The sequence below is a fragment of the Cynocephalus volans genome, chromosome 8 (genome assembly GCF_027409185.1).
Source record: "Cynocephalus volans isolate mCynVol1 chromosome 8, mCynVol1.pri, whole genome shotgun sequence".
Taxonomy (NCBI): Eukaryota; Metazoa; Chordata; class Mammalia; order Dermoptera; family Cynocephalidae; genus Cynocephalus; species Cynocephalus volans.
Window position 1 is genome coordinate 144,880,205 of NC_084467.1, and position 13,040 is coordinate 144,893,244.

The 13,040-nt window shown below is 34.4% G+C and overlaps 1 protein-coding gene across 2 annotated transcripts in view; it reads right to left on the minus strand.

The window, feature by feature from the left end:
• Positions 1-2,838: 2,838 nt before the first annotated feature.
• The window catches only part of TRMT1L (tRNA methyltransferase 1 like), a 37,671-nt gene continuing 27,469 nt past the window's right edge, over positions 2,839-13,040 (minus strand). Inside the window, exons 11-16 of one of the 2 annotated variants that reach the window (XM_063104682.1) lie at positions 10,053-10,131; positions 7,451-7,617; positions 6,499-6,561; positions 4,206-4,332; positions 3,850-4,103; positions 2,839-3,451 (exon numbers count right to left, since the gene is read on the minus strand). In XM_063104682.1, coding sequence (XP_062960752.1) covers positions 3,884-4,103; positions 4,206-4,332; positions 6,499-6,561; positions 7,451-7,617; positions 10,053-10,131 — 656 coding nt within the window. In that variant the 3' untranslated portion in view covers positions 2,839-3,451; positions 3,850-3,883. Of the gene's footprint in view, positions 4,104-4,205; positions 4,333-6,498; positions 6,562-7,450; positions 7,618-10,052; positions 10,132-13,040 lie in introns of both variants that reach the window. The other variant, XM_063104681.1, reaches the window with a different exon arrangement.

Sequence of the window (13,040 nt, forward strand, 5' to 3'; positions counted from 1 at the left end):
AACTCTTATTCACAATTTAGGCATGCTTTAAAGTTCACAGGCTTATCATCCCCTCTAGGGAGCTAGGAAAAGATCCTTGGGCTGGAAGAGGGGTTGGTTCACGTAGTGTGGGAGAGGATGGCAGCAGTGAAGGGGATCAGAAGGCCTTGGGTGTGAGGCATTGAAGACAAATACAGAAATTGTCTTTTTATATGTTCAGCCTTTGTACCCTCTTCTTCGGCTTAAGAGAATTCCCTTCCCTAACGATGGAGAGCCAAATTCTTGTGAGATGTTCACTTTTCCAGCCTCCCTTATATCTTTAAGGCTGAGATAGCTGGGAAACAAACACAGTTTGATCCTTAAAATTGGCTGAGTATACATCTTGTTGGGGTTTGTGAGAGTACAGACACTGGTCAGAAGAGAGTGGTATTCAGAGAAATAGAATTAAGTTTTGGGAAAACCTTAGATGGATGAGTATCCCGAAGTCCTAACTCCTAACTTGAAGTTGAAGGAACCCTTAGATACGTTTTTTGCCTTGGCCGCTGGTCCCTTAATAACCTCACTTAAAGGAGCTAGCTACCTTGCAAAAAGAAGCCCATATGCCCTGTCCCTACAATCCTTCATTGCCTCTAGGACATAGTTTGAGTTAGATCCCAGCATGTCCCAGGGGGACAAATACAATGTGTGATCTGAAAGAATTTTTTTTCTTTTTTATCATATATATTGATGATAGGTGGGGAATAACTGTGGAATAGATTCTGAGTATGTAGGACCTTGAAAGAAAAAACATATTTTTAAATTGGGTCAAATTATTAACATGGATATACCTATAGCAGAGATGCTGGCTTAACTTGTCAGCTTGAAAAGCTTGGACTGGTTCTGTTTACTTGGTTGAAAGACATTTTGACTCAGCATTAGCTTGTCTAAACTGGAGTTAATATGCTAGAAATTCCTTGATATACTGTAGAGAAAGGAAGTCAAAGAAAGAAGGGGGAATGTTGGAGAGGATTTAATATGAGCGATCCTCTACCTATACATCTCATCAGAGTCTGGTTGACTTCTCCAAGGCATTGTGAAAAACACTGGTGAGCAGAGCACCAGCATCCTTGAAAAGCTTTATGGTCTATCTGTAGGCCAGATATGCCAGTGGAGATACTTCAGTTGAAATGGACTCCCTGATTCAATGGGCATTGCCAAGACTATTGTGTCAGAGACAATGTAGTTCACTTAATTGCTAGACTAGAAAGGTGGGGAGGGTTACTACAAAAGGCAGCAGGACCCACAGGATAATTATAATGTAACCCGAGGTTTGGCCCTGACTAAGTGATCTTGTGATCTAAGGGACCAAAATGGACAGACTCCATGGTCTTATTTGACTTAAATAATTGAAAATTATAGGCCTGACTTGAGGCACTATAGCAGTCATGATCCCTCATCCAATTCCCAGTCCTGATTTAATTCACATTCTTGGTGACCTTGGAGTAAGGACTCTGCTGTAACATCACAAGTACAAAGAAACTTCAAAAAATTCATGGAATTATCCGTATCGTCTTTTAATTCTATTTTTTCCATGAATTTTTTGAAGTACCCTCATATATATTATGTATCTTGGCCTTCTCCGAAGTAACTTGTGGCCAGTTACTAAAGCATTATTCAATGCAGAAAGAAATTCCTAGACCTTTTGTGTTACTGAGCTGGTCTTGAGTTAGTTCTAATTTCTGGGAACCAGAACATCACACATCTATTCAGAGTGGAGTCTTATGGAAGTCATACAATAAATGGAATTTTGACCAAAGTCCACCATAGTGGCCCCCAAACCCATTCCTTGGTTCCTTCTTGCATTTCCAGAGTGTATGATTAGAGTTTCAACATAAGCAACTAGCAGAGTCAACACACTGGTTTCCTGAACTGGTTTCTTTTGCTTACCAAATTCTAGTGGAGGCATACAACTGATGTCACTTTACAACGTGGTCAACATTTGCAGTATCCCAAAAGACTATCATTATGACAACAAGGTTGCAAATTAGAACTAGATGGAATTTTTAAAGTATTTCCTCTTCAGGTTGATGCAGTACCTTATCACAGAGTTCCAAATTACTTCCTACCAAACTTTTCTTCAGAAAATATGCCTTTATAAGTGAAATTAATACACATACACATATATTTTAGATAAGAGTAATTTACATGTTTGTGTATCAAATTAGGCTCCTTGAATAAAACCCAACTCATCCTTGATCAATATATGTCATGCCGATAAGCATTTAGCAAAATCTGAGACTGATATACAATTAAATAATATGTACTAAATCAGATAATCCAAATGCTGGTTTGTCACCTGGATTTATAGTAATTTTTCTTTTTAACTACACAAACTAAAAAAAAGTAACTAATAACTTTTTTTTTTGTGTGCTCATTTGTAAGCTATAATTTTAACTAGCAAGAAGAACTGTGGAGTGGAATTCTTTATGGTTTTTAAAGAAACTAACTTGCACTTCACCTGTTCCTTTATTTTACTTAAATGCATGATTACATTAATTGGAGAAAGGAAAAAAACTTTTTGGAGTTATGCTATAATAAAGCAAAGATTTTCTTTTATTTCTGCTAAATTAATATTCTATGTTCATCTAAACTTCCCACCCCCTAGATTTTTTGTATATGTCATGGGAGTGCTTTTTTTTCTTATGGAGTATATTTAATCAGTCATAACCAATCCCTCCCCCAAGCTTAATGGCTGTAAAAGGTTACTTCCCGTAATAAATATTTTAGGGTAAATATGGATTAATCCTTGAGACAAAAACTTAACTTTTATACCAAATCCTTTCATCTGAAATCTTATATTCAAATGAAGCAAGAATGATATTTATTAATGGAAACAAGATTTTTTTATTACCTAATTTTTATAGTTAGGTTAGCCTGGGCAACTTAAACAAAAAATTTCCACAAACACCCACACACACACATACAACCCTCCCACTCCCCACAAAAAACAAAACCAAACAGAAAAACCAATCCCCAAACCAAAAAATCCTTCATAAGGTGACAAATTTTACTTGAGAGGTAGCACAACTAAGAGAATGAATATTGTACGTGCATTAACCAAGGCACTAGAAATCACCCAACCTGTTTAATTTATAACAAAATCTCTTCAGGATTTCAGTGCCTGTGAACAAATTATATTAGAACAATGGTCTCAATTTACTTTGACAAAATCTTCCTCTGTAGTTTAGTCATCTAAACTTAAACTAGTAAAAAAAAAAAAAATGTATTTCTACCTCAGGCAAGTGTTTAATTTCCTAAAAGCTAGTAGTTAATTAAAAGATCAATTTGGGGAGAAGTATGATTTCTTAAAAAGGAGAACATATTTTAACTTTGTAATTGTGAAATACATTAGTGGCCTGGGTGAACACGTTCTTCCTATTCTATTCAGGGTCGTTGTAGTATGTGAAAGGCTTTCCCTTCATCTTGTACACTCCTAGAAGAAAAACATAACATCATGAATCAGTTTAAGTAGAGATGTGATCAGGAATAGTGAAGAATGGCTTCCATACCATACATAGAGTTCCAAACACTTTACATGTGAAAATTTTCCAAATTATTAAACAGTAGAGTGATCTCAGTCAGAAACTTGGCTTCATATGAAATATTTCCATTAAAAATTTTTTTAAGTTTTCTTTAAAATAAGAAAAACTTGGAAAGCAAAGCTCCCAAACCAGTTAAGGTAGAAACTGCTAATTTTCTGAATGAAAACAGCACTGTTTTTTTATTTTTACACCACTCAATTGAAGAAATAGAAAAAGAACTACAGTCGGTATACAGAACTATTAGGCTATCTATACAGACACCTGAGAATAAACTCTTCTTTACATTTACCATCTTCTGCAGCCACTAGCTTCTGCTTCGTCATTCACTGACATTTCAACCCTACTGTATCAGCTACTATATCTTCGGGTGCCGACTGAACATGGCCCTCTGACTGTCCTCCAGTGTAGGTGGGGGTGCTGTACTTTAAGAGGATAGATTTAAACTGCACCAGAGGTGCATCTGTACGAACACCCATTGGGTCAAAGTGAGTTCGGCTTACTCGGAAGCCTGCTTGAGAAAGATAGCACAAAAATTTCTTTAACCTACAAGGAAAAGAAAAACAATCATTAGTTTCTTGTATTTTTATTTAAATCACAATGTTATTAAAACAGAATATACACTTTGCCATTCACTAGCTGTCTTACTTTGGCATATTCATTCCTTTAATGCTGTGTCTGTGGACGTTGTAATAAAAGGGAGGATGTTCAGTACTGACATCAGTCTTTTGCTTCTTGGCTAAATTTGTAATCATTTCATTATTTTTTCTCTTTCCTGAAACATACATATATACACACACACAAAGTTAGCATTCCCTGGAATACCACAAGCCAAATACTTTCATAATTATATACTGTCTCAAGTCTAAATCTTCTGAAACACCATTTCAACTTATCCAATCTTAATTCTTATAATAATTTATTCTAGACATTTTCACTGTTTTTGTCACTTTTGTAATTTTAATATATAACTGTTTGCTGAATCGGAACTTCCTTTCTGCCTTCTTCAACTTCAAGCCTCAACTCTATTTCCAAATCCTGTAGGAAACCATTTATGAATTCTGGGCCAATCACTTCTTAGAGTTCATTATTGTCAGTACTACACTACTCAGACCTTGATTACGTTCTGTCATATTTTTCTTTTTTGTTTCATGTATGTAGGTCTTTTATGTGTGTTAAGTTCTTTCTCTCCAAATTATATTCTAGGTTCCTGCGGACAATGTCTTTCATTTTTATACCTGTACTCTCTACTGAATGCCTATTATCGGATACATTGTAGGTCTTCACTGAAACAAAATAAAGAAAAACAACAAAAAAGTGTCAACAGTTTGGACACAAAAACTGATAAAAGTGCAATGTATGATCTCATTGCATACTTCGCACTATAGTAGCTAATCTTTCCATTTTAAATGAAAAGAGGCTAGCAAGATTCTAGCAGTGTATCCTTCCAAAAATCATAAAAAAAAAATAATTGAGATATCCAGCACTATTCAACCCTTGATTATTTACATATTGATGTTATGGCCAAATTTTATTACATTCAAAGATAAATATAAATTATTGTTGAATTGTTGCCTCTTTACATAAAAACAAAAAACAAAAGTGACCACTTGGGACCTTTCCATTAAATCGGATTAATTAAAATTTGATTATAACCTCACATGACACCTAGCAAGGCACTTTGTGTAAGGATATATACCCAGATTTAGAATAAGGTTTAGGAAAGTCTGAGACAAAAAAAATCTGACATACTTTAATAGTGACTATCATCAGCAATATATGAATTTTTTTGCCTTGTATTTTCTATCATGGAAGATTTTGTGTGTTGATAGACCAGTCTTAGAATAATCATATAATTTCAGAGTTATAGAAGAGTCCATAGAAATTAGTCTAATTTCCTTAATTTATATAACAGAAAGGCTCAGAGATTTTAAATATTTTTAAAGTTTATTTATGTTTTACCTTATTCTAAAAAAAAACTTAAGACAATTCTGCTGAAAGTGAGGGATTGGGCTGAGATTATACAACTAACAGCACAATGCAGTAGAATAGTGCTCTTAAATCTAATGCTCTTTACAGGATATAACAATGCTTTTTCATCCTCCAACTGAAAAATTAAGTAGAATATATTAAGTGTTTTAAAAGTCAGAAAATTAGTTGAAGATGCCAGATGAACATGATTGTTGGAAAGAGCATGCAGTAATTACTAAACCATATATTATTAACAGGAGTTTAAGTTTTCTTGTCTTTGAAGTTCAACACTAAACTGTTGCAACAACTAATACAAAATTACAGCTTATATTTATAGGCCACTGCTCTTTCAACCTTAACACTGTCTATATTCTTCTTTTTACTTGTATTCAAAACACAATTAGAATCTAAAATTGTCCTTTAAAAAGTAAAACAAAGCCTTAGACATTAAGGCACAGACATTTTAACTCAACACCCTTTTGACATAAATTTGCAATGTCTAATACAACTATTTTAAAGTAAATACACATATTAAACTACAATAAAGATATAATAAATTCTTATGACTAGAGAATAGGGTTTTCTGGTTAATAAAATAAAATTGCTATACATCATATACTAATAAACAATTTTAAAAGAATGAGAATAAAATTTAATCTTAACTCTATGAAATTATCATATGTAATTTAATCTTATTTTGGTTCACATGGTTCTTCAAGATCTTATATTTCTTTCAAAGGGAACACCACACAATAGAGATGAGAACAAAGTACAAACTAGTAGAAATTTTGAACTGTGTGAACGTTTATAAGCAAGTTTTACTACAGTTTTGTTCTCAATATACAATTATGAAAATGCATTTTTAAGTAGGCTACCAAGGCTATCTCTTCTCTTCCTACCCTTCTGCTATCTGCCTTTTTGTGTTGATACATACATACATACATGTATACACACACATATACATACATACCTTGTGCAATGTAATTATCTGTTGTGGTATCATCTGTGGTTTTAGTAAATACACCATTTTCTTCTAGAGTAAAGACAAATGGGAAAACAAAGTATTTTAAAGAATGACATTAAGCAACAATTCAAAGTTAAAGTTTCTAAAATTCTATTCACACTGTTTTTATGAATATATAAGAGATTCTGTGGCCAAAACAGGCTACAAGAATTATATTTCTTTAACCCCCTATAACAGCATATAATAGTAATATCTTCTAATTACTTATGAGAATGCTAGGGTGTTTAATGATTTATCCTATATCAACAGCCAGATGAGACTACAAAAGCCTATTTATACTAAGGAGAAAACTTAGCTTTACTGAGTGATAACTGTAAATCTAGTTTCTGTGTCTCAATGAACATTACCAAAATTTTTGGCCACACCATTTCTAGAATTATCTAATTTCTCTTTCTAGAAAGCAGATATAGGGCAATAAAATAACAAAAGACTTTTAATTCTTTTAATCTAGTAAAATTTATTTTAAAAGGGAGATTATGTTAATAAAATCACTATTCATTTCAGGCTCCTGAGTATAAACCTGAAAGAAACTATGAAATTAAAAAAAAAAGTTAACAACCAGATTATTATTATTATTTTTTTTCTCTTTTTAGACCGGTAAGGGGATCGCAACCCTCGGCACGGTGTGGTCTGCAACACGCTCAGCCAGTGATCACACCGGCCATACCCATATAGGATCCGAACCCGTGGCCTAGGCTCTACCAGTGCCGCACTCTCCCGAGTGAGCAATGGGGCCGGCCCCAACCAGATTAATATTAGACTCACTAGGGAGTATTTACTTAAAGCACACTATTTATAACTATGATGCTTTTGAGTACAACATAAAATAAAGATAAAAAAGATACAGTATCTTTGATAACCAGTTTGTAAGCTAGTAAACTATTCTTCAATGAGTCACCTTGCTTGTTGAGATTTGAAGGTACACGAACTGAACACTGACTTTGAGAAGTACACTCTGATTCAAAGATTAACGTCTTTATTAGGGTCTGAATGTCATCCAAACCATGGTGTAGAGATTCAAACAGCATTCTTTTGAGGAATCCAGTATTGAAAAGGGAACTTGACCTGACAAAGAAAAGAATGCTTGCATAGGGAATTGGGTTTGAGAAATGCTTTATTTTCTTTAAAAAAATAAGTCTCTATAATTTAACCACAACTAAGATATATAATTAATTATGGGATAGAGTAATACTGAAATTCAAAAAGAATTTATAATTTAGTTTAAAATTGTTTATTTCTATTTGCCCACTCCTTTTGTTGTGTCAGTTCTCTAAACTAGGATTATTCATGGAAGAAATTTCACTCACATCAAATCAATAAGAATTTATTAAGCCCTCATAAGGTATAAGTACTATGGTTCATGGGGTGCCCGGGATAGTGTGTGGAGGATATATACCAAAATCTGAAATACGATGTTGATGCTATAAAAGCCTGTAAATCTAGGTAGGATCTAGATAGGAGCATAGTATAATGCAGAGGTTTTCACAGTGCACATTCCAGTCGGTAATAGTAAATTTTAATTCCAGTATATATATATGGTGGTGGAGTGGGGTAGTTAAAAAATGGCCCAGGGAAAAATCTGATATATTTCCCATTTAATTTGGGAATCACAGGTAATTTCAAAATATGAAAATCTGAGTCAGATAAAACTGGATTCCAATCCTGGCTCCACCACTTACTAGCTATGTAATCTTGAGTAAGTAATTGTTGCTTTTGTTTCTTGTACTCCTCATTATAAGGTGGAAAATAAAACTCACAGAGTTGTTATGGTAATTAAATGAGATAACATATGTATGATGCCTAGTACAAAGTATATCCTCAATGAATGGTAGCTATTATTATTAGGGTTGGCAAATATATATGATTTTAAAGTGTCAAATGAATGATAAATGTAAGATATAGTAAAGGGATTTTAGAGATTATTTTGGGTTAAAGCACTAAGGAGAGACTTCAAAAAGGAAGTACAATTTAAATTGGGGGTGGGGGCGTGGGGAAAGGTATTCTAGACAAGAGTAAAGTCATGAACAGTGGCTGTGAGTGAGGAAATTATAAGGCATGATTTAGAACTCCATCTTGGGAGTTAGAAAATGTAAGTTCTTGCCTTGACTGTGCTAATAACTAATTTTGGGGGTTAGTTTTAGCAAGCTCTTAAAAACATTATGCCATAATTTCCTCATCTGTAAAATGAGGAAGTTGAGCTAGAAGATTATTCTTCTGGATCCAGCAACCTTAATTTCTGAAATTAGTGAATAAGATCAATATGTAGTAGATTATATAGGCAAACAAGAACACTAGAAGGTAAGGCTGGCTAGGTCATTCTTTTTTTTTTTTTTTTTATTTTTTATTTTATTTTTTTTTAAATTTTATTTTGTCGATATACATTGTGGCTGATTATTGCTCCCCATCACCAAAACCTCCCTCCCTTCTCCCTCCCCCCCTCCCCCCCAACAATGTCCTTTCTGTTTGCTTGTCATATCAACGTCAAATAATTGTGGTTGTTATATCTTCTTCCCCCCCCCCGTTTGTGTGCGTGTGTGTGTGTGTGTCTGTGTGTGTGTGTGTGTGTGTGTGTGTGAGTTTATATATTAATTTTTAGCTCCCACCAATAAGTGAGAACATGTGGTATTTCTCTTTCTGTGCCTGACTTGTTTCACTTAATATAATTCTCTCAAGGTCCATCCATGTTGTTGCAAATGGCAGTATTTCATTCGTTTTTATAGCTGAGTAGTATTCCATTCTTAATCTAAGAGTATTTTCATGGGATAAGGATAAAATAATGGGCATCAGCATAAACATATTTACTATTTGGGTCAATTTTTAGGTTTAGTTTGGCTAAACCCTGACCTTGTAAAGTAATGAGGAATAAATTTGCAATAATTCTTGTCACAATATTGTTAGGAATCTCAAATTTCTACAAGAATCTCTAGTAACAAACAAGTTTAAGGATTCTGATTAAAAATAATTTAACATTAAGGCATTAAAAACATAATAAGTTGTTACCAATGGTGCAAAGTACACGTGCATTAAATATTTGCAGTAACATCCCATCTAACCAATTTCACCCATAACAAAGGGAGACACTTTTAGATGTCCTTTTCACTTAAAACTAATTCCTCTAAGACCATTCACACTAGTTGGCTCTTCTATAAAATGTTGTTGTGATCATTTTATAATCACACTCTAGTTCTACAATGATCAATTGAAAAAAGCCTCTCTTAATAATCAGAAACAAATTATCTAGTTTTCAGATCATCCAGGCTTCTCTTTCACCTGCTGCCTCTTAGCTCTGTCACAAGCTAGGGAGAATAACAGCAGAGAAAAATCTGAAAACAGAAAAATACCTCGGGTTCATAGGGGGAAAGGAATCATAATTATTTGCCTAGACTTAAAAAAATTGAATCTAAATTTGCTTGTCTTTTACCACAAATAATTAAAAGTTGGCAATAAATAAGTCAACAAATAAATCAACTTTGAATATGTTATTATGCTTAGGCCCATACCAGAGAGGTCCAAGTTCAATTGCTGTCTTTCCAGGCATGCTTCCATGACAGTTACAGGGAAGTTGTCTATATGGGTTTTCTGTAAAAGAATAAAAAGAGAAATCAAAGGAGAAATGACTAATGTAAATAGTAGTGACTGCTATATTAATAATAATTTGCAGCTACTATGAGGGTACTTCAAAAATTTCATGGAGGGCTGTCTGGTTAGCTCCGCTGGTTAGAGCCCAGCCTTATAACACCCAGGCCACAGGTTCAGATTCCTGTACCAGCCAGCCACAAAAAAAAAAAAAAAAAAAAAAAAAAGAACAATGAAACAAAACAGAGATGTAAAAGAAAAAGAAAAAAAAAGCTCATGGAAAGATATGTATCATATTTCAATTTTCCACAAACTTTTTTTTTTTTTTGTCTTTTTCGTGACCGGCACTCAGCCAGTGAGTGCACCGGCCAGTCCTATATAGGATCCGAACCCGCAGCGGGAGCGTTGCTGCGCTCTCAGCGCAGCACTCTACCGGGTGCGCCACGGGCTCGGCCCATTCCACAAACTTTTTTGAAGTACTCTCATATATCCTGAGGATCTACTATGTGCCAGGTATTATGCTAAGTATTTCATATGTATTTAAAAATTTTAGTCTTTACAACTCTCTGAAGTAGGTACTGTTAAGATCTCTATTATACTGATCAGAGGATTAAAGCTTAAGGGAGATTATGGAAATCCATGTCAAATGGCTTATTAGAGACATAACTCACACTAGCTTTTAGTGCTATACTATATGAAATAATACGAAAAAGAGAAAGTCTTGTAAAGTCCACAAGACATCCATATTTTAAAATTAACTGACTGGAGTATAAAGTATATGCAATAAAATGTATACATTTTATATGAAAAGGTTGATGAGTTTTGACAAATGTATACACCCATATAACCAACATCCCAATCTAAATATACACATTGCTCCTAAGTTCACTTTTCTGCAATTGGGTAGAAAATGAGTTATATTCCCTGTATCTGATTCATATTCAGCCCCTAAAATGTAAGCTAGAAAAATCTAATTTGGTTGTAAGAGCAATGAGAGGCCTGATATAATCACAAGAAAATTGGGGAGATATTAGCACTATTCTTAGTTTCCAAAATGGGACAACATTCTACTGTAGGACTTTTAAATTCACTCAAAACCTAGAATAGTCATTTTTAAATCAGAAGCTCTCCAACTAACTTTCCCCAGTCCAGGCCCTTCCTGTGTTGATCATTCACTTCCTTGGAATAGCCTGATCTCATCAAACAGTCCTGAGCATATTCAGAACCTAGGATTATGGTTGTAGAGACACAGACATACCTTCTTCCTGTTTACTGATATCACTCTGTTATTCAATGAATTTTTTCTTCTTTTTTTGATAGCTGGCTGGTACAGGAATTGAACCCTGGACCTTGGTGTTACCAGCACTGTGCTCTAACCAACTGAGTGAGATCTCATTTTAGATTTACTTAAGAGCGTCCCCCACTGTTCCTGTGTCTACTTTTTGGTATTTAACTCTAAGCCTTAATGGAAGGGTGTCACTGACGTTAGCTTTGTTGAGAACTATGTTCCTCTAACATTAGTATACTCAAGAAGTCTTCTCTTGAATCATTAAATAGCTAAACCACAAACACTTTATAGGCAATCATAATCCAATTTAGAATGGTGATTTACACGTGCAGTTCTGTCAGTTACACCCACTTACCACAGGCAAACAGCACACAAATGAATTTATATTAGTTTGTATCTTGATGCATTTTGCAAAATATTCCCATCATACAAACCTATGTCTTTTCCAAGTCCCTTAGCTAGGATTTCTATGATCTGGGTAAGCTTTAGCAAATTTCCTCTCTTGAGGGGCCAGGGCTATTATTTCAAGTTACTGGTAGCAAAAAATTAAGGGGTAAAGAAGAAAGAAATTAGTATATCCATGTCGTTGGTATATAAACTATGAAAGCAATTTCAGATGAAGAATTTAAAAATATTCTGAGACTTCTATTTAAATGCAATGTATTAAACACACACTTTATCTCTGCTGTCTCTTAAAGGTTCATTAAAATGACAGTAAAGAAAAAAAATCAAACCAAAAGAATAAAAAATAAAATGGGAGAGGAGATAAAAAAGATGAGAGGTGATAATAAAATTTTACAAGCAGGAATCAGATACACAATGAGATAACTGATTTAGCAGGCCAGAGAAAGCTAAAGCCCAAGTCTGCAACGGATTGACAAGCATCCAACAAAACAGCAAGCCCACTGGTATTATGGGACCCTGGAAAGGCCTGAGAACTGAAGGTCTTGATTGTTTGTGAAGATAAGTATAGGGTGATATTTTTTTTTTAAAAAAGAGGCCTGGTTAAAAAATCCTAAGGGTTCAATTAAGACTCCCAGATTTTCTTCTCTAATACCCACAATCAAGCCTCTGTGTCTTCCCCATCCCCCAGAACAAAGTTAATCTTTGGTGAGGCTGAACCATTCAGGATCTGGGACTAGGGGTTTGAGTTGCAGCTGATAGTAAGGAGATGTAAGAAAACAGAGGATTAAGTAAAAATCTGCACAAATGGTAAGATCTTCCAGTCTCTGTCCCTGATGTGGCTCTCTGAAACCTGACAGAAGATTGGTCAATTCCTCTCTGGATATACTTTCCAATCCAACAAAAAAAGACCTATATATATTTGTTGGCATTTGGGGTTCTCCTGGTATAAAAGCAGAATGGTGCTTTCTCATTACAGTAGAATTCATCAATTTATAAGCCCTGACCCAAGCCCTTCCAACTTTTCAATGTGGACAACCAACGACCACCAGCCATTTGAGATCTACCATGACAGAGAACAAAATTACAAAACAGAAGAACAGTTTGAAAACAGAAGAATGAAACAAGAAAATAACAGCAACAACACAAAAATAGACATACAAAAACCCTATCCTCCCACAAATATGAAATATACCCAACTATAATCGATTCTCAGTGAGGT